Genomic DNA, 22,838 nt, shown 5'->3' with positions numbered 1-22,838 from the left:
ACATCAAACTCTAATGTGCATTCTGTATTCTAAAGCTGCTCCACTTTGCTTTAATGAATTCAACTAGATCTGAAGAAAGAGAGAGAGAGTCAGAGAGAAAATACACCAGCGAGAGATGATTTACTTCTTATTTTCTGCGGTGAAGGTATGTCCCTTTTGGGAGACGTGCGGCTGGTTATGCAGGATGAATAAAAGGTTGGAGAGAGAAGTTTGTGTGTGAGAAAGAGAGACAAAGATAAAGAGGTGGAATTAATTGATGAGACCAAATTAACCCCTGATGATTCCTCAAGTTCAGTCACAGGTTTGGTTTTTCAGACTGTGATGGATTAACAGCATCTTTAGTGCAAAAAACATGTTCTTTCTCATCCGCTCTCAAGGGCTTCAAGACTGCTCTGTTAAACTTCTGTTCTCATGAAAGCAAAGGTGTTATTTCAAGCAAAAATGAGGGTGAGTAAATGATGACAGAAGCTTCACGTCGTTCCAAAAACCTGCATGATGGTGGAACACAAAAGAAGGTATTTTGGAGAGTGCTTATGAACTCCCTGTGGTTTTCCGTCAAAATTAAAGTTTGCTGGTTTAACGTTTGAAATTAAGTGATTTCTGAGAAACAATGTTGATATCTGAAATCAACTCAAACAAACACGCCCCTCCCTTGATTGCTCCGTCCTAAAAAAGCACAAACATGTAATGCAAGAGTGGATGTCTTTTTATTATAGCTGAAGAAAAGCAAAGTAATGCTTAATGAAAAATAAAGCGAAGATGACGAATGAACTCTTTCTGATTGGCTCACTCTTTCTCCTCCCCCATCATGAGAGGACACACCCCCTACTGCTGATTGGCTCACTCTCTCTCCTCCCCCCATCATGAGTGGACACGCCCCCTGCTGTTGATTGGGTCACTCTCTCTCCACCCCCCGTCATGAGTGGACACGCCCCCTGCTGCTGATTGGGTCACTCTCTCTTCACCCCCCGTCATGAGTGGACACGCCCCCTGCTGCTGATTGGGTCACTCTCTCTCCACCCCCCGTCATGAGAGGACACGCCCCCTACTGCTGATTGGGTCACTCTCTCTCCTCCCCCCGTCATGAGTGGACACGCCCCCTGCTGCTGATTGGGTCACTCTCTCTCCACCCCCCGTCATGAGAGGACACGCCCCCTGCTGCTGATTGGGTCACTCTCTCTCCTCCCCCCGTCATGAGTGGACACGCCCCCTGCTGCTGATTGGCTCACTCTCTCTCCTCCCCCCATCATGAGTGGACACGCCCCCTGCTGTTGATTGGGTCACTCTCTCACGACCGCCCGTCATGAGTGGACACGCCCCCTGCTGCTGATTGGGTCACTCTCTCTCCACCCCCCGTCATGAGTGGACACGCCCCCTGCTGCTGATTGGGTCACTCTCTCTCCACCCCCCGTCATGAGAGGACACGCCCCCTACTGCTGATTGGGTCACTCTCTCTCCTCCCCCCGTCATGAGTGGACACGCCCCCTGCTGCTGATTGGGTCACTCTCTCTCCACCCCCCGTCATGAGAGGACACGCCCCCTGCTGCTGATTGGGTCACTCTCTCTCCACCCCCGTCATGAGTGGACACGCCTCCTACTGCTAATGTTGTGCTGTTCGGTCTGATCCACTTTCAACAGCGTTTCTCAGAAATCGTTTACTGCACCTTTAAGACAGGCAACCATATTAGTATTGTAATTTTAAAGTTGTAATGCTAAAAAAAAAAAAAAAAAAAAAGATGAAATATTTCTTAAATACTCTTTTTTATTGTATAGTGAAATATTACAATAGTAATACATCTTCTTATTTCTCTCTGTTATAAAGGCTCAATTTAAGGCTGGATAAACACAAGATAAGAAAATACTTTAGAGCTGGAAATGAGATGATAGATTTGATTATGGTCCCTTTTAATCCTTATTTGCTCTCTGAAAACATACACTCAGTCTCTTTTGTCCTGCACAAATCATATTATACAATATGCCTCAAGCTTCAAGTGACAAGCATATCGCCTACAGCACCATCTCAGTATCACACAAGCTCTTCCTTCCTGCCGCTGATCACCATCAGTTATGTAACTTCCTGTGTTTTAAATCACAGTATAAAAGCATTTAGGCTTTCTATCATGACGTCATTCTTTTCTGCCAGCAACACCAGCATAAATAACACGTCCTGTACTGCAGATGTGGCCCGGGCAACACACAGTCACGCATTACAGTGTCCGTTACAGCGTAATTCCATTAATGAGTATGGAGAAATACTAACAAGCAACATGCACTTAATCTATAATTATTTTGTGGAACTGCGGGTAATTACACAACATTACTGCTATTGAAAATAATTCTATTAACATGCAAAGAAGACACAGCAATTGGCAAGTGTTCATTTTAACTTTGCATCGCTCAATCACACAGATGAGGTGAATCCCACAAAAACATGTCCATGTCATATTTCACCACAAAATAAGAAATAATAAATCATATTTTGCATAAAGAAAATGAAGCAATGAAGCAAAAAGACCTTATTTTCATGACAATAAGCACTTTTTTTTTAGAAAAACAAACAATCCCATTATTGTAGTGTATTTGAGGTTATTCTCATTATTGTCAATAAGATTCATATTACCATGATACAATATTTTTACTGTATTACTACATAAAAAATGCAGTTCAGTGATTTTAAAAAAAATTAAAATCAGCATAAAGTTGACATTAGAACATCTATAATACTTTTAAATAATGTAAAATGAATGCAATTTAAATTTAAACAATGCTGTTTTTGCTATTTTTACTATTTATCTTACAATTCTGACTTTTTTTCTCATAATTGCAAGTTTGTATCATGCAATACTGACTTTATAAGACGCAATTGCAAGTTTGTATCATGCAATACTGACTTTATAAGACGCAATTGCAAGTTTGTATCATGCAATACTGACTTTATAAGACGCAATTGCAAGATTGTATCATGCAATACTGACTTTATAAGACGCAATTGCAAGATTGTATGATGCAATACTGACTTTATAAGACGCAATTGCAGGTTTGTCACGCAATACTGACTTTATAAGATGCAATTGCAAGATTGTATCATGCAATACTGACTTTATAAGACGCAATTGCAAGATTGTATCAGGCAATACTGACTTTATAAGACGCAATTGCAGGTTTGTCACGCAATACTGACTTTATAAGATGCAATTGCAAGATTGTATCATGCAATACTGACTTTATAAGACGCAATTGCAAGATTGTATCAGGCAATACTGACTTTATAAGACGCAATTGCAGGTTTGTCACGCAATACTGACTTTATAAGACACAATTGCAAGATTGTATCATGCAATACTGACTTTATAAGACGCAATTGCAAGTTTGTATCACGCAATACTGACTTTATAAGACGCAACTGCAAGTTTGTATCATGCAATACTGACTTTATAAGACGCAATTGCAAGTTTGTATCATGCAATACTGACTTTATAAGACGCAATTGCAAGATTGTATCAGGCAATACTGACTTTATAAGACGCAATTGCAGGTTTGTCACGCAATACTGACTTTATAAGACACAATTGCAAGTTTGTATCAGGCAATACTGACTTTATAAGACGCAATTGCAGGTTTGTCACGCAATACTGACTTTATAAGATGCAATTGCAAGATTGTATCATGCAATACTGACTTTATAAGACGCAATTGCAAGATTGTATCAGGCAATACTGACTTTATAAGACGCAATTGCAGGTTTGTCACGCAATACTGACTTTATAAGACTCAATTGCAAGTTTGTATCATGCAATACTGACTTTATAAGACGCAATTGCAAGTTTGTATCATGCAATACTGACTTTATAAGACGCAATTGCAAGTTTGTATCATGCAATACTGACTTTATAAGATGCAATTGCAAGTTTGTATCATGCAATACTGACTTTATAAGATGCAATTGCAAGTTTGTATCATGCAATACTGACTTTATAAGACGCAATTGCAAGTTTGTATCATGCAATACTGACTTTATAAGACGCAATTGCAAGTTTGTATCATGCAATACTGACTTTATAAGACGCAATTGCAAGTTTGTATCATGCAATACTGACTTTATAAGATGCAATTGCAAGTTTGTATCATGCAATACTGACTTTATAAGATGCAATTGCAAGTTTGTATCATGCAATACTGACTTTATAAGACGCAATTGCAAGTTTGTATCATGCAATACTGACTTTATAAGATGCAATTGCAAGTTTGTATCATGCAATACTGACTTTATAAGACGCAATTGCAAGTTTGTATCATGCAATACTGACTTTATAAGACGCAATTGCAAGTTTGTATCATGCAATACTGACTTTATAAGACGCAATTGCAAGTTTGTATCATGCAATACTGACTTTATAAGACGCAATTGCAAGTTTGTATCATGCAATACTGACTTTATAAGACGCAATTGCAAGTTTGTATCATGCAATACTGACTTTATAAGACGCAATTGCAAGTTTGTATCATGCAATACTGACTTTATAAGACGCAATTGCAAGTTTGTATCATGCAATACTGACTTTATAAGATGCAATTGCAAGTTTGTATCATGCAATACTGACTTTATAAGACGCAATTGCAAGTTTGTATCATGCAATACTGACTTTATAAGATGCAATTGCAAGTTTGTATCATGCAATACTGACTTTATAAGACGCAATTGCAAGTTTGTATCATGCAATACTGACTTTATAAGACGCAACTGCAAGTTTGTATCATGCAATACTGACTTTATAAGATGCAATTGCAAGTTTGTATCATGCAATACTGACTTTATAAGATGCAATTGCAAGTTTGTATCATGCAATACTGACTTTATAAGATGCAATTGCAAGTTTGTATCATGCAATACTGACTTTATAAGATGCAATTGCAAGTTTGTATCATGCAATACTGACTTTATAAGATGCAATTGCAAGTTTGTATCATGCAATACTGACTTTATAAGACGCAATTGCAAGTTTGTATCATGCAATACTGACTTTATAAGACGCAACTGCAAGTTTGTATCATGCAATACTGACTTTATAAGACGCAACTGCAAGTTTGTATCAGGCAATACTGACTTTATAAGATGCAATTGCAAGTTTGTATCATGCAATACTGACTTTATAAGATGCAATTGCAAGTTTGTATCAGGCAATACTGACTTTATAAGACGCAATTGCAAGTTTGTATCAGGCAATACTGACTTTATAAGACGCAACTGCACGTTTATCATGCAATACTGACTTTATAAGATGCAATTGCAAGTTTGTATCATGCAATACTGACTTTATAAGACGCAATTGCAAGTTTGTATCATGCAATACTGACTTTATAAGATGCAATTGCAAGTTTGTATCATGCAATACTGACTTTATAAGATGCAATTGCAAGTTTGTATCACGCAATACTGACTTTATAAGATGCAATTGCAAGTTTGTATCATGCAATACTGACTTTATAAGATGCAACTGCAAGTTTGTATCATGCAATACTGACTTTATAAGACGCAACTGCAAGTTTGTATCAGGCAATACTGACTTTATAAGATGCAATTGCAAGTTTGTATCATGCAATACTGACTTTATAAGATGCAATTGCAAGTTTGTATCAGGCAATACTGACTTTATAAGACGCAATTGCAAGTTTGTATCAGGCAATACTGACTTTATAAGACGCAACTGCACGTTTATCATGCAATACTGACTTTATAAGATGCAATTGCAAGTTTGTATCATGCAATACTGACTTTATAAGACGCAATTGCAAGTTTGTATCATGCAATACTGACTTTATAAGATGCAATTGCAAGTTTGTATCATGCAATACTGACTTTATAATATGCAATTGCAAGTTTGTATCATGCAATACTGACTTTATAAGATGCAATTGCAAGTTTGTATCATGCAATACTGACTTTATAAGATGCAATTGCAAGTTTGTATCATGCAATACTGACTTTATAAGATGCAATTGCAAGTTTGTATCATGCAATACTGACTTTATAAGATGCAATTGCAAGTTTGTATCATGCAATACTGACTTTATAAGACGCAATTGCAAGTTTGTATCATGCAATACTGACTTTATAAGATGCAATTGCAAGTTTGTATCATGCAATACTGACTTTATAAGACGCAACTGCAAGTTTGTATCAGGCAATACTGACTTTATAAGACGCAACTGCAAGTTTGTATCAGGCAATACTGACTTTATAAGATGCAATTGCAAGTTTGTATCATGCAATACTGACTTTATAAGATGCAATTGCAAGTTTGTATCAGGCAATACTGACTTTATAAGACGCAATTGCAAGTTTGTATCAGGCAATACTGACTTTATAAGACGCAACTGCAAGTTTGTATCACGCAATACTGACTTTATAAGACGCAATTGCAAGTTTGTATCATGCAATACTGACTTTATAAGACGCAATTGCAAGTTTGTATCACGCAATACTGACTTTATAAGACGCAACTGCAAGTTTGTATCACGCAATACTGACTTTATAAGATGCAATTGCAAGTTTGTATCATGCAATACTGACTTTATAAGATGCAATTGCAAGTTTGTATCAGGCAATACTGACTTTATAAGACGCAACTGCAAGTTTGTATCACGCAATACTGACTTTATAAGACGCAACTGCAAGTTTGTATCACGCAATACTGACTTTATAAGACGCAATTGCAAGTTTGTATCAGGCAATACTGACTTTATAAGACGCAACTGCAAGTTTGTATCATGCAATACTGACTTTATAAGACGCAACTGCAAGTTTGTATCACGCAATACTGACTTTATAAGATGCAATTGCAAGTTTGTATCATGCAATACTGACTTTATAAGATGCAATTGCAAGTTTGTATCATGCAATACTGACTTTATAAGACGCAACTGCACGTTTATCATGCAATACTGACTTTATAAGATGCAATTGCAAGTTTGTATCATGCAATACTGACTTTATAAGATGCAATTGCAAGTTTGTATCATGCAATACTGACTTTATAAGATGCAATTGCAAGTTTGTATCATGCAATACTGACTTTATAAGATGCAATTGCAAGTTTGTATCATGCAATACTGACTTTATAAGACGCAATTGCAAGTTTGTATCACGCAATACTGACTTTATAAGATGCAATTGCAAGTTTGTATCATGCAATACTGACTTTATAAGATGCAATTGCAAGTTTGTATCAGGCAATACTGACTTTATAAGACGCAACTGCAAGTTTGTATCACGCAATACTGACTTTATAAGACGCAATTGCAAGTTTGTATCACGCAATACTGACTTTATAAGACGCAACTGCAAGTTTGTATCACGCAATACTGACTTTATAAGACGCAATTGCAAGTTTGTATCATGCAAGACAGACTTTATAAGACGCAATTGCAAGTTTGTATCACGCAATACTGACTTTATAAGACGCAACTGCAAGTTTATCATGCAATACTGACTTTATAAGACGCAACTGCAAGTTTGTATCATGCAATACTGACTTTATAAGACGCAACTGCAAGTTTGTATCACGCAATACTGACTTTATAAGACGCAACTGCAAGTTTGTATCATGCAATACTGACTTTATAAGACGCAACTGCAAGTTTGTATCACGCAATACTGACTTTATAAGATGCAATTGCAAGTTTGTATCACGCAATACTGACTTTATAAGACACAATTGCAAGTTTGTATCATGCAATACTGACTTTATAAGACGCAATTGCAAGTTTGTATCATGCAATACTGACTTTATAAGACGCAATTGCAAGTTTGTATCATGCAATACTGACTTTATAAGACGCAATTGCAAGTTTGTATCATGCAATACTGACTTTATAAGACGCAATTGCAAGTTTGTATCATGCAATACTGACTTTATAAGACGCAATTGCAAATTTGTATCATGCAATACTGACTTTATAAGACGCAATTGCAAGTTTGTATCACGCAATACTGACTTTATAAGATGCAATTGCAAGTTTGTATCATGCAATACTGACTTTATAAGATGCAATTGCAAGTTTGTATCAGGCAATACTGACTTTATAAGACGCAACTGCACGTTTATCATGCAATACTGACTTTATAAGATGCAATTGCAAGTTTGTATCATGCAATACTGACTTTATAAGATGCAATTGCAAGTTTGTATCATGCAATACTGACTTTATAAGATGCAATTGCAAGTTTGTATCATGCAATACTGACTTTATAAGATGCAATTGCAAGTTTGTATCATGCAATACTGACTTTATAAGATGCAATTGCAAGTTTGTATCATGCAATACTGACTTTATAAGACGCAATTGCAAGTTTATATCATGCAATACTGACTTTATAAGATGCAATTGCAAGTTTGTATCAGGCAATACTGACTTTATAAGACGCAATTGCAAGTTTGTATCAGGCAATACTGACTTTATAAGACGCAACTGCAAGTTTGTATCACGCAATACTGACTTTATAAGACGCAATTGCAAGTTTGTATCAGGCAATACTGACTTTATAAGACGCAACTGCAAGTTTGTATCATGCAATACTGACTTTATAAGATGCAATTGCAAGTTTGTATCATGCAATACTGACTTTATAAGACGCAATTGCAAGTTTGTATCATGCAATACTGACTTTATAAGACGCAATTGCAAGTTTGTATCATGCAATACTGACTTTATAAGACGCAATTGCAAGTTTGTATCATGCAATACTGACTTTATAAGACGCAATTGCAAGTTTGTATCATGCAATACTGACTTTATAAGACGCAATTGCAAGTTTGTATCATGCAATACTGACTTTATAAGACGCAACTGCAAGTTTGTATCACGCAATACTGACTTTATAAGATGCAATTGCAAGTTTGTATCATGCAATACTGACTTTATAAGATGCAATTGCAAGTTTGTATCAGGCAATACTGACTTTATAAGACGCAATTGCAAGATTGTATCATGCAATACTGACTTTATAAGATGCAATTGCAAGTTTGTATCATGCAATACTGACTTTATAAGATGCAATTGCAAGTTTGTATCATGCAATACTGACTTTATAAGATGCAATTGCAAGTTTGTATCATGCAATACTGACTTTATAAGATGCAATTGCAAGTTTGTATCATGCAATACTGACTTTATAAGATGCAATTGCAAGTTTGTATCATGCAATACTGACTTTATAAGATGCAATTGCAAGTTTGTATCATGCAATACTGACTTTATAAGACGCAATTGCAAGTTTATATCATGCAATACTGACTTTATAAGACGCAATTGCAAGTTTGTATCATGCAATACTGACTTTATAAGATGCAATTGCAAGTTTGTATCATGCAATACTGACTTTATAAGACGCAATTGCAAGTTTGTATCATGCAATACTGACTTTATAAGATGCAATTGCAAGTTTGTATCATGCAATACTGACTTTATAAGATGCAATTGCAAGTTTGTATCAGGCAATACTGACTTTATAAGATGCAATTGCAAGTTTGTATCATGCAATACTGACTTTATAAGACGCAATTGCAAGTTTGTATCATGCAATACTGACTTTATAAGACGCAATTGCAAGTTTGTATCATGCAATACTGACTTTATAAGATGCAATTGCAAGTTTGTATCATGCAATACTGACTTTATAAGACGCAATTGCAAGTTTGTATCATGCAATACTGACTTTATAAGATGCAATTGCAAGTTTGTATCATGCAATACTGACTTTATAAGATGCAATTGCAAGTTTGTATCATGCAATACTGACTTTATAAGATGCAATTGCAAGTTTGTATCAGGCAATACTGACTTTATAAGACGCAATTGCAAGTTTGTATCAGGCAATACTGACTTTATAAGACGCAACTGCAAGTTTGTATCACGCAATACTGACTTTATAAGATGCAATTGCAAGTTTGTATCAGGCAATACTGACTTTATAAGACGCAACTGCAAGTTTGTATCACGCAATACTGACTTTATAAGATGCAATTGCAAGTTTGTATCACGCAATACTGACTTTATAAGACACAATTGCAAGTTTGTATCATGCAATACTGACTTTATAAGACGCAATTGCAAGTTTGTATCACGCAATACTGACTTTATAAGACGCAACTGCAAGTTTGTATCACGCAATACTGACTTTATAAGATGCAATTGCAAGTTTGTATCACGCAATACTGACTTTATAAGACACAATTGCAAGTTTGTATCACGCAATACTGACTTTATAAGATGCAATTGCAAGTTTGTATCACGCAATACTGACTTTATAAGACGCAACTGCAAGTTTGTATCACGCAATACTGACTTTATAAGATGCAATTGCAAGTTTGTATCACGCAATACTGACTTTATAAGACACAATTGCAAGTTTGTATCATGCAATACTGACTTTATAAGACGCAATTGCAAGTTTGTATCACGCAATACTGACTTTATAAGATGCAATTGCAAGTTTGTATCACGCAATACTGACTTTATAAGATGCAATTGCAAGTTTGTATCACGCAATACTGACTTTATAAGATGCAACTGCACGTTTATCATGCAATACTGACTTTATAAGACGCAATTGCAAGTTTGTATCACGCAATACTGACTTTATAAGATGCAATTGCAAGTTTGTATCACGCAATACTGACTTTATAAGATGCAACTGCACGTTTATCATGCAATACTGACTTTATAAGACGCAATTGCAAGTTTGTATCATGCAATACTGACTTTATAAGACGCAATTGCAAGTTTGTATCATGCAATACTGACTTTATAAGACGCAATTGCAAGTTTGTATCACGCAATACTGACTTTATAAGATGCAATTGCAAGTTTGTATCACGCAATACTGACTTTATGAGACGCAATTGCAAGTTTGTATCACGCAATACTGACTTTATAAGATGCAACTGCACGTTTATCATGCAATACTGACTTTATAAGACGCAATTGCAAGTTTGTATCACGCAATACTGACTTTATGAGACGCAATTGCAAGTTTGTATCACGCAATACTGACTTTATAAGATGCAACTGCACGTTTATCATGCAATACTGACTTTATAAGACGCAATTGCAAGTTTGTATCACGCAATACTGACTTTATAAGACGCAATTGCAAGTTTGTATCACGCAATACTGACTTTATAAGATGCAACTGCACGTTTATCATGCAATACTGACTTTATAAGACGCAATTGCAAGTTTGTATCACGCAATACTGACTTTATGAGACGCAATTGCAAGTTTGTATCACGCAATACTGACTTTATAAGACGCAACTGCACGTTTATCATGCAATACTGACTTTATAAGACGCAATTGCAAGTTTGTATCATGCAATACTGACTTTATAAGACGCAATTGCAAGTTTGTATCACGCAATACTGACTTTATAAGACGCAACTGCACGTTTATCACGCAATACTGACTTTATAAGACGCAACTGCACGTTTATCACGCAATACTGACTTTATAAGACGCAACTGCACGTTTATCACGCAATACTGACTTTATAAGACGCAACTGCACGTTTATCATGCAATACTGACTTTATAAGACGCAACTGCACGTTTATCACGCAATACTGACTTTATAAGACGCAACTGCACGTTTATCATGCAATACTGACTTTATAAGACGCAACTGCACGTTTATCACGCAATACTGACTTTATAAGACGCAACTGCACGTTTATCACGCAATACTGACTTTATAAGACGCAACTGCACGTTTATCATGCAATACTGACTTTATAAGACGCAACTGCACGTTTATCACGCAATACTGACTTTATAAGACGCAATTGCAAGTTTGTATCATGCAATACTGACTTTATAAGATGCAATTGTGAGTTTTTCAGGCAATTCTGACTTTATAAGACACAACTGTGAGTTTATTTCTCGCAATTTTGAGAAGAAAAAGTCAGAATTATGAGATAAAAAGTCACAATTACCTTTTATAATTTTATTTCATGGTGGAAACAAGCTTCCATAGTGATTGGCTGGATTAGTTCCACATTGTTGTTGCATTGCACACACTACAAGACCACGTGCCAATAATATCAAACAGGCCTGAAAATATTGCAGCGTCAATGATTGCTTGAGACCTGCTCATATTTAACAAGTATCAGTAGCCACAACGAGCCGTGATCCGGGGGCTTTGTCGGAGACCTTGGAAATCTTTCTGCAATAGCAAAATCCAGCAAAAAGTTGTGTAGTGTGAGCTTGCCTTTAGATGCACCACTGCTTTTCAACATTTCAATTACTGCGGTCACTGTCTTCTATGAAGTTTGCAGAAGCGCATCTCGCTCATAGAGCCGGTGAGCGTCTGATCTGCGCTGATCACCGAATCCGTTGCGTGTGACCCGTGTGGAAGGGGCGAAGGCATCAGTTGAATGACTGAATTACAGTGATACGGATAAATCTGTGCATACGGATGGATGGAGACATAAAGGATTTTAATTGCAGGTTTCATAATCACAGAGTCACCGGGTTTAAGTGCAGCTACTACAGGGGTTCATTTTTATGCACACGGCATCACACTAATTACATGCCCATTACGCAACAGCAGACATGAGCCACCTCTGATGCAAAACTTCCTTCATTTGTCTTTTTCCAAAGCCAGTTATGAGAGGAGACCGCGGCAAATCTGTCTCTGCTCAATGACTTGAGAACAGATACTGCAATGGGAGAGCATCGCAAGTACTTTAAGAGCATGACAAGATAAATATATGGTGGATGACACGCTAAACAGAAGAGGATTTTGGAGTGTATTGTGTAAGGAATGAGCTGATGCCATAGAGGGAGGGACCAGATCAGCTCTGTTCCAAAACCTAGTGAGTGGACTACCTAGACAGCATTTTAAGGTGCCAAAAGTAATGTAACATATTGCTCTGAGCACATAGAGCACTCTGTCTTGTGTGATATTGCTTAAAAATATTTGGAAATTATATTTGATTAACTACTAAAATGATAATACTTTTAGCTTTTCTTCTAATTTCTTTTTAAGGTATTTTAAAATTGTATTTTTTTTTTTTTTATTTCTCTTGCCCCTTTTCATGATTTTTTGTCAAGCGCTTTGAATTACCAATGTGCATGAAATACAATAAATAAACAAAATAAATAAACTACTGTACACTCTAAAAAATACTGGGTTAAAAACATCCCAAGTTGAACTGAAAATGGACAAACCCAGCGATTGGGTTGTTTTTGTTGTTTTATCCCAGTGATTGGGTTGTTTTAACCCAGCGATTGGGTTGTTTTAAACCAGCGATTAGGTTGTTTTGTTGTTTTAACCCAGTGATTGGGTTGTTTTAACCTAATGATTGGGTTGTTTTAACCCAGTGATTGGGTTGTTTTTGTTGTTTTAACCCAACAATTGGGTTGTTTTTGTTGTTTTAACCCAGCAATTGGGTTGTTTTAACCCTAGGTTGTTTTAACCCAGCGATTGGGTTGTTTTAAACCAGCGATTAGGTTGTTTTGTTGTTTTAACCCAGTGATTGGGTTGTTTTAACCTAATGATTGGGTTGTTTTAACCCAGTGATTGGGTTGTTTTTGTTGTTTTAACCCAACAATTGGGTTGTTTTTGTTGTTTTAACCCAGCAATCGGGTTGTTTTAACCCAATGATTGGGTTGTTTTTAACCCTAGGTTGTTTTAACCCAACTATTGAGTTGTTTTTGTTGTTTTAACCCAACATCTGTGTTGTTTTTGTTGTTTTAACCCAGCGATTTGGGTTGTTTTAACCCAACAATTGGGATGTTTTTGTTGTTTTAATCCAGCGATTGGGTTGTTTTAAACCAATAATTGGGTTGTTTTTGTTGTTTTATCCCAGTGATTGGGTTGTTTTAACCCTAGGTTGTTTTAACCCTCGGTTGTTTTAACCTAACGATTGGGTTGTTTTAACCCTAGGTTGTTTTAACCCAACAATTGGGATGTTTTTGTTGTTTTAATCCAGCGATTGGGTTGTTTTAAACCAATAATTGGGTTGTTTTTGTTGTTTTATCCCAGTGATTGGGTTGTTTTAACCCTAGGTTGTTTTAACACAGCGATTAAGTTGTTTTTGTTGTTATATCCCAGTGATTGGGTTGTTTTAACCCTAGGTTGTTTTAACCCTAGGTTGTTTTAACCTAACGATTGGGTTGTTTTAACCCTAGGTTGTTTTAACCCAGCGATTGGGTTGTTTTTGTTGTTTTAACCCAATGATTGGGTTGTTTTAACCCTAGGTTGTTTTAACCCAACGATTGGGTTGTTTTTGTTGTTTTAACCCAGTGATCGGGTTGTTTTAACCCAACAATCGGGTTGTTTTTGTTGTTTTAACCCAGCGATTGGGTTGTTTTAAACCAGCAATTGGGTTGTTTTTGTTGTTTTATCCCAGTGATTGGGTTGTTTTAAGTTTAAGTTGTTTTAACCCAACGATTGGGTTGTTTTTACCTAATGATTGGGTTGTTTTAACCCAGTGAATGGGTTGTTTTTGTTGTTTTAACTTAGCGATCGGGTTGTTTTAACCCAATGATTGGGTTATTTTTGTTATTTTAACCCAGTGATTGGGTTGTTTTTGTTGTTTTAACCCAACATCGGGGTTGTTTTTGTTGTTTTAACCCAGCGATCGGGTTGTTTTAAACCAATGATTGGGTTGTTTTTTGTTATTTTAACTTAATGATTGGGTTGTTTTTGTTATTTTAACCCAGTGATTGGGTTGAATAACTTCCCCTCCCTCTTGCAGTGACATCTCTTCTCTTCAACCTGTCACTCACATGAGATCCACCAATAGCAAACCACAACCATCCAATCAATTCCCCACAGACAAAATCAAGCCCAGCGCCAACATTTGTTCTTGTTTGTGAAGCCGTTTCACTCGGATATGGGTCACAACTTCAGCTTCACTTTAAATATTAAACTCTATCATCATCTCACATCTCTTGTTGTGCTTCAAGTTAACAGTGCTGTTTAGTGTGGCGCGCATCACAAGAACCGCTTCCAAAACTCTCTTCTAAGAGGATGCTGACTTAAAAGGTAGCTGCTTAATGAGCAAAGCAGCTCACTAGGTTTAGGAACAGACCTACAGAATGAATAGGGGGGTCAGTGAAATATCCCAGCCTCGGTCTGAAGAATCCTGTGTGGTCTTTATCTTCTGTAATGATGCTCTGGTGTGTGACCTTGCTGTGATAATTACAGAGGTATATTCAGGAGGAGATTAGGCCTGTAATCAGCGCTGGAAATTCAGTCTATTGTGTTCAGAGGGAGAGAAGCGATGATACTATTATCAACAATGTGGAGAACACCAGCATGGCTATGAAAGATCAGTGTGCTTAAAGGAATATTTCAGGCAAAAATGTCACTATTTATATGCCCTCACGCTGTTATTAGAGAGTCTTTACGCAGGTCTTTTCCATAATAATCTTCCCTTCCACCGAAGCTCTGAAATCTCATTCACAATCTCATTCAGATTCAAAAACGCTGCTTTGCAGGTCATTGACGCCAAAACAGTGCTGGTTCTAATACAGCGAACAAATGAGATGTCACAGCTTTGGCAGATGGGAACATTATCTATAATAAGCTGAAGAGATGTTCTTCAAAAAAAGAGAGTAAATATTGACAGAACTTTCATTTTGTGGGGAGATTGTATATTCCTTTAAAGGATTAGTTCACTTCAGAATGAAAATTTCCTGATAATTTACTAACCCCCATGTCATCCAAGATGGTTTTTTGTGAGGAAAACATTCCAGGATTTTTCTCCATATAGTGGACTTCACTGGGGTTCAACGGTCCAAATGTCAGTTTCAGTGCAGCTTCAAAGAGCTCTACATGATCCCAGACGAGGAATAAGAGTCTTATCTACAGAAACCATCGGCCATTTTCTAAAAAAAATAAAAAATAACATACTTTTTAAGCACAAATGCTCATCTTGCACTGCTCTGTGATGCTCCACGCATGACGTAATCATGTTGGAAAGGTCATGCATGACGTAGATGGAAGTACCGATCCAGTGTTTACAAAGCAAACGTGCAAAAACTAAGACATGACCTTTCCAACATGATTACGTCATGCGTGGAGCATCACAGAGCAGTGCAAGACGAGCATTTGTGGTTAAAAAGTATGTTATTTTTTATTTTTTTTAGAAAATGGCCGATGGTTTCTGTAGATAAGACTCTTATTCCTCGTCTGGGATCATGTAGAGCTCTTTGAAGCTGCACTGAAACTGACATTTGGACCTTCAACCCGTTGAACCCCAGTGAAGTTTTCTTCATTTCTTTTCGACTGAAGAAAGAAAGACATAATCATCTTGGATGACATGGGGGTGAGTAAATTATCAGGAAATTTTAATTCTGAAGTCTTTCAGATTATTTAACTCAAATTACATCGTCTCCCTAGCTGCGTAACTTTCAATTATAAAACAAAGCGCTGATGACAACAAAAGAATAAACTTCCTCTCTCAGCACAGACACACAATATTATATCAGTCTATTCCCACACCGCCTTTCATATCCTCCAGGAACAACGCTGCAATCTCATAATGTCGAGCAGAATAAAAGCATCTTCTCAAGATCAATAGGTAAACAAGGCAAACAGCAGTCGAGTCTCCGGAGGGGGTTGGGTTTGCTGTTAACCCTGCACTCCTTATACCCATTTATGAATGAAAATAGTGTGTAAATTCAACCCAATCACAGACATCCAGGCGTATATGTGAATATGCATTTATCCCATTAGACCTGAGCATAGTATAATAATAAATATATGACTAATGTTTGCTTTTTATGAATGGTGTCATGACCACAGCATGAATCTGTTTCTGCGTTCACTCATATCATCACAAATGAAGCCCGAGGCAAACCGGTGTGGTATTATTAACAGGCTGAACATATCAAATCATATAGAGTCAATGTCATCCCCAAGGACACTTCTTAATGAATAAAGAGAGAGAGTGTCTGGATTTCGTTGAAAATTCAAGCAGCTCTAATGCACTTCTACTGTCAGCTGGGAGAGCTTCGGCTTGTTGCAAAATGGCTGTAAAACACATTTGGAAGAAGAAGAAAAAATATATGTTTTTTTTTTTTTTTTTTACACTCTTTTGGCTGCACATTTGATTTTGTGACATTATACATGCTTTATCATATCTGATATTTTATGCATAGCACAAATAAAACTAACTATTAAAAATATAAAAATAAATAAAAATATCATTGATGCTCCTTTATATTTAGACACTTGAAAATATTAATCATGACAAAAGTGCATCAGTATATGTATTATTTTCTTCTACTTCGTCAATATTAGTTTTACATTATTAAGATACCAGGCATTTCAAATAACTTGTATGCTTGGCTTGTTGCAAAATGGCTGTAAAAACACATTTGGAAGATGAAGAACAAAAAATATAAATGGTTTTTGCACTTTTTTTTTTTGTCTGCAAATTTGTCAGCAGCATTTGATTTTGTGACATCAAATATGCTTTATTATGGTATCTGATATTTTATGCATAGCACAAATAAAACTATAACTATTAAAATATATAAATAAATATAAAAATATCACTGATGCACCTTTATATTTAGACACTTGAAGTGCATCAATCATCCTTTCTTTCTTTAAAGCATATATATATATGTATATATATATATATATATATATATATATATATATATATATATATATATATATATATATATATTATTATTATTTATTTATTTTTTTTGCACGTTTTTGGCTGCAAATTTGTCAGCAGCATTTGATTTTGTGATATTATACATTCTTTATGATATCTGATATTTTATGCATGGCACAAATAAAATTATAACTATTAAAAAATATAAATTAATATAAAAATATCATTGATTCGCATTTATATTTAGACGATTGAAGTGCATAAATCATCCTTTCTTTCTTTAAAGCATATATTATATATATATATATATATATATATATATATATATATATATATATATATATATATATATATATAATTTTATTCTTCATCAATACTAGTTTGACATTATTAAAATACAAGGCATTTCAAATAACTTTCAAATAACACAAAATGGCTGTAAAAACACATTTGGAAGACGAAGAACAAAAAATATATTTTTTGCACTTTTTTGGCTGCAAATTTGTCAGTGGCATTTGATTCTGTGAAATTATATATGCTTTATGATATTTTATGCATGGCACAAATAAAACTATAACTATTAAAAATATATGAAAAAACATCATTGATGCACCTTTATATTAAGACACAAAAGTGCATCAATCATCCTTCTCTTATTAAAGCCTTTTTCCTTTTCCTTCTTCAGTTTGACATTATTAAGATACATGCATTTTGGCTGTTTTGGCTCAGTCATTTCCCCCACAGCACTGACTGATCCCTATCTAAAGTGAGCAGTGCTTTAGAGGGACACAGAAGCTGTTACCTGAAATCACTGTACGGGTGAATAATCCAGAATCCCGCGGACTTGACCCGTTCCTGCTCCCGTTCCACCGCCTTCTCGCTCCCAAACATCCTCAGGGAGAACTTGTTGACCCCGGGCTGCAGCATCGCCCCGAACTGCCTGTGCATGAAGCCCGCTTGATAATACCTCTCGTCGTCCGGCAGGATCTGCTCGATGCCTTCCAGCTTTATAAAGCCAGGCTGCTGCTGATCCGGGAGTCCCTGATGCTGCTGGCTCGCACCGGCGGCATCCTCGCCGCCTTGCGCTCCGGGCTCCGCGGCTCCAGGAGGGCTCTCCTCGCTCGGAGTCACTTCTCCCTCCGTGATCAGACGCCTCTCCTCCGCTACATCCGAGTCGTGGACGTGCCGACTGGTGATGGACGAAAGGCTGCCTCGGAACCTCCGGCAGTCCCCGTTGGAGCTGGTCTTCACGGGTCTCCCGATGTCCGTCTCCATGATCACGGACTCTCCGCTTTTGGTCTCCCCGAGGGCTCTGCCGGAGGTCGGCGACGGCAGGGGCTTCATCCGGATGCTCTTCCTCCGGGTGTCCTTGTCGGTGTCTTCTGCATCACCCATGATGGACGCTTTCTGCCCGATGTGCTGTGGCAAACTGTAGAGCCTTTTACGCATGGACGAATGCAACCTGTCCATTATGACATTGAAGCGGGCGCGCGATCAATTCAGTGACGGATGAATCCAGTATACAGGTGTAATTATTGCCAACAGAACCCGAATAGTCTGAAGGGTCACCTGTCTTTCGCTCAAGCACATGCCACGGCGCATTAGGCTGCCCAAATTCGCCAGATCCACTGGTCTCCAGCTTCAAGGCACTGACTGTGTTGCTCTGCGAGCACGTAAAGTCTGAGGAATCGTCACGTGTGAGGGGGGACGCGGACGTGGAGGTCACGGACCCTCAGGATCCCTGTCAGCTGTCAATCACAAGCAAACGCCCGCGATCCAGTAACCCACATCCACCGCTGACATCTCCGCCTTCCGCCGTCCCGAGTCGCTCTGATCCCGTGAATATGGTGATGCTGATCTATCGGGTTGCCATAGAAGCGAGAGCGGCAGCTCAGCCCACCCACTCAGTGTCCCCGACACCTAGGCGAAAAAACTCACGATATAGCTACACAATATTCGCATTTCTGGGGCTATTTTACGCACAAAACTCACCATTTACAATGGCTTTATCAATGAAAATTACATTGATTATTATTATTATATTTTTTTATTTAGGTCTATTTTTGTGTGTGTGATAGGTGTCAATAACACTGAGGAAAGTGGATCCATACAAATTAAACCACACGCTTTTTACACATTTTATTTTTAAATATCTGTTTTCCAAAATGTTTCAAATTTTAACAACTGAGCCACTTATAAATATAACATTGTTAAATAAATAACATTATTTAACTTAATACTGCACCAAAATACATTAATTTTTCTAGCCTAACGATCCTAACGCATGCGCATTGCGGGCGTTTACACCCGCCAGAACCCAGAATAGCATACTACTGTACATACTTCAATAGTAAAAGTAGAATGCTACTGTCGATGAAAATTACATTGATTATTATTATTATTATTATTATATTTTTATTTAGGACTATTTTTTTGTGTGTATAAGGTGTCAATAACACTGAGGAAAGTGGATTTATACAAATTAAACCACCGCTTTTTACACATTTTGTTGTTTTTTTAAAATATCTGTTTTCAAAAATGTTTCAAATTTTAATGAATTAGCCACTTGTAAATATAACATTATTAAATAAATTACATTATTAAACTAAATATTGCACCAAAATACATTACACATTGCGTGAGTTTAAACCATAGACTGTAAAAAAAGATGGACGACGCGACGTCGCTTCCTTCCATTGTAATGAACTGAAGCCAAAATGGCCGACCGAATGGGCGCTGACATGTTACGCAATACGTAAGTTTGGAGCCTGGGCATGCGCAGAAGGAACCGTCAGTGGAGCCGGAGGCGGAGTCGCGATATCAAACTTCCGCCCAGACGACTGCGTCATCATTCATGTATTTTAAATAGACTATAAAAATTATATACAATTTAAAATTCTACCTATAAAATAATAGGCTATTCTATTTCTAGAGCAATAATACTTTTAAAACAGCAAATTCAGTAGATAAAATCAATATAATATGCCACTAGAAACAACTCTAAATCGTCAGAAACGGTCCTGCCATTTTAAATCAAGTTCAACTAATGTTACAGGAGATCGATTGCTGTAATTAGAGTAAGCTATCATTAGTTTTGTCCTGCTAATTATTATTTTATACCCATAAAAATAATAAGTAACTGCCAGATAACGATCACCTGCTTTTTCCCGACATTGTTAACATTAGGTGTGTTATCTTAACTAATAACATTTATTAATTAGCTTATAACACCCATATTTAATGTTACAGAAAAAGGTTCAGTGATCCGTCAGATCCTGTAGGTCGGTTAGTACAGTTTACTGCTGAACAACTCATTTTGTTGGTGTTAAATAACAAAGAAATCGAAAATTAACAGTTAGTTAATACATCTTCAATCTCCCCTCGAAGCTCCGACAGTCCTCAGACAAGCTGAGCTGTCAATCAAGTTCGAATCATGACGACACGCCCCGTTTTTATAGCATCAAATTGCTAGCTAAAATCTAAATCATCACAAAAACGAACAATTGAATATATATCAGTGTGATAACAACTACCTTAAATGACCAAAACCATTTTTCATAAAGTTTTATTTGAAGCAGAATTTATTTTTAAGTTTTCACTGAAGTCTCATTCGACTGCATTGAGAGGGCGGTGTTTATGACCTGTACTGCATCCAGCCTCCAGGGGGCGATCAAAGAGCCCGTGGCTTCACTTTTCAGAACGTATGAGACACACCCGGTTTAAACCCGCCAGAACCCAGAATAGCATACTGCTGGTCACATTTCTAGGTTTCTCAGATACTGAAGTCGTGATAGTTGGGTTAACTTCTATAATAGTGAATGAGAGACTTCATTAAACATTTTTTTAGTGTTTCCCTTTGCATAAATAGCAAAAGAAAACCTCCACAATTGTGTTTTCACAACTCTTAAAAAAGAAAGAAAAAAAAATAGAGAGCAAAAACTTTTTTTTGTAATTTGATGCAAAGGTAATATAATACAATGTATAGTGTTATAAAAGCACATAAAGTTTATTAAATAAATAAATAAATAAAATATAAAAAATAAAACTTTGCAGGATTTACGATATTGATGACCGTTAAAACGCGTCATCAGTTTGTGAGTAGTAGTACGCATGCTAGTACACTATTCGAAAAAGTAACAGTCAACCACCCCGCCCTTCCTCCGCCTCCGCCTGTCAGTTTTACTCGCTTCAATTTCGGGTGGAAAAAGTAAACACGAGCATGGAAAGTGATTCTTCACACAAAGAACATTCGAAAGACACGACAATATCCAAAAGTGTTTGGAAACTGCGTCGCTACGGTCGATTTCTACCGAAAGGAAAAGCAAAATCCAAGTCCTCAGGTAGTAACTGCGCGTGGAAGGTGAGACGTGAGGGAAAGTCCCGCCCTTTTCTCTTACCGCCGCCTGTATGTCAACGGAAGGGAAAATAGGACAATTTCGTTTTATAAGTGAATATATGTTTATTTTCTTATTCATTAAAGAGGGGAAAAACAGTTTTTAACCGTTAGTTTTTGCTGTTGTTTTATCGAAACTCAGAAAAAAAAGAACAATATTAAATCGGCAAAATAAAACAAAACAGCGCTACTAGTAATACTATAAAAACAGTAATTATTATAAAATAGATTTGTTTAAAGACAGTGTGTGAGTGGTGCTTGCTCATGTAGTTGTCAACTACTGCTATAATAAATTATTGTCAGTGATGTTTGGTGTTGCTATATTGCTAGTGTGTTGTTTATTGATGCTGGGTGGTTGCTAGGGCGTTGTTAAGTGGATGCTGGGTGTTTTGGGTGGTTTCTAAGGCATTGTTAAGTGATTGCTGGGTGTTTTGGATGGTTTCTAGGTATTTTGGATGGTTTTCTAAGGCATTGTTAAGTGGATGTTGGGTGTTTTGGATGGTTGCTAGGCATTTTGGATGGTTTCTAGGGCATTGTTAAGTGGATGGTGGGTGTTTTGGATGGTTTCCAAGGCTTTGTTAAGTGGATGCTGGGTGTTTTGTGTGGTTTCTATGTATTTTGGAAGGTTTCTAGGGCATCATTAAATGGATGCTGGGTGTTTTGGGTGGTTTCTAGGTATTTTGGAAGGTTTCTAGGGCATCATTAAATGGATGTTGGGTGTTTTGGATGGTTTCTAAGGCGTTGTTAAGTGGATGCAGGGTGTTTTGGGTGGTTTCTAGGTATTTTGGATGGTTCCTAGGGCATTTT

At 36.8% G+C, this 22,838-nt stretch overlaps 2 protein-coding genes across 2 annotated transcripts in view; one reads left to right on the top strand and one right to left on the bottom strand.

Annotated features, from left to right (window-relative positions):
* The window catches only part of hcn4 (hyperpolarization activated cyclic nucleotide-gated potassium channel 4), a 106,511-nt gene extending 87,403 nt beyond the window's left edge, over window positions 1-19,108 (bottom strand). The window contains exon 1 of the mRNA XM_067389473.1: window positions 18,441-19,108. Coding sequence (XP_067245574.1) covers window positions 18,441-19,108 — 668 coding nt within the window. The remainder of the gene's footprint in view (window positions 1-18,440) is intronic.
* Window positions 19,109-21,857: 2,749 nt separating this feature from the next.
* The window catches only part of rec114 (REC114 meiotic recombination protein), a 9,251-nt gene continuing 8,270 nt past the window's right edge, over window positions 21,858-22,838 (top strand). Inside the window, exon 1 of the mRNA XM_067389413.1 lies at window positions 21,858-21,998. Coding sequence (XP_067245514.1) covers window positions 21,858-21,998 — 141 coding nt within the window. The remainder of the gene's footprint in view (window positions 21,999-22,838) is intronic.

The sequence above is a fragment of the Chanodichthys erythropterus genome, chromosome 7 (assembly GCF_024489055.1).
Source record: "Chanodichthys erythropterus isolate Z2021 chromosome 7, ASM2448905v1, whole genome shotgun sequence".
Lineage (NCBI taxonomy): Eukaryota > Metazoa > Chordata > Actinopteri > Cypriniformes > Xenocyprididae > Chanodichthys > Chanodichthys erythropterus.
The sequence above is the reverse complement of the archived record's forward strand: the minus strand, read 5'-3'. Positions and strand labels throughout refer to the sequence as shown.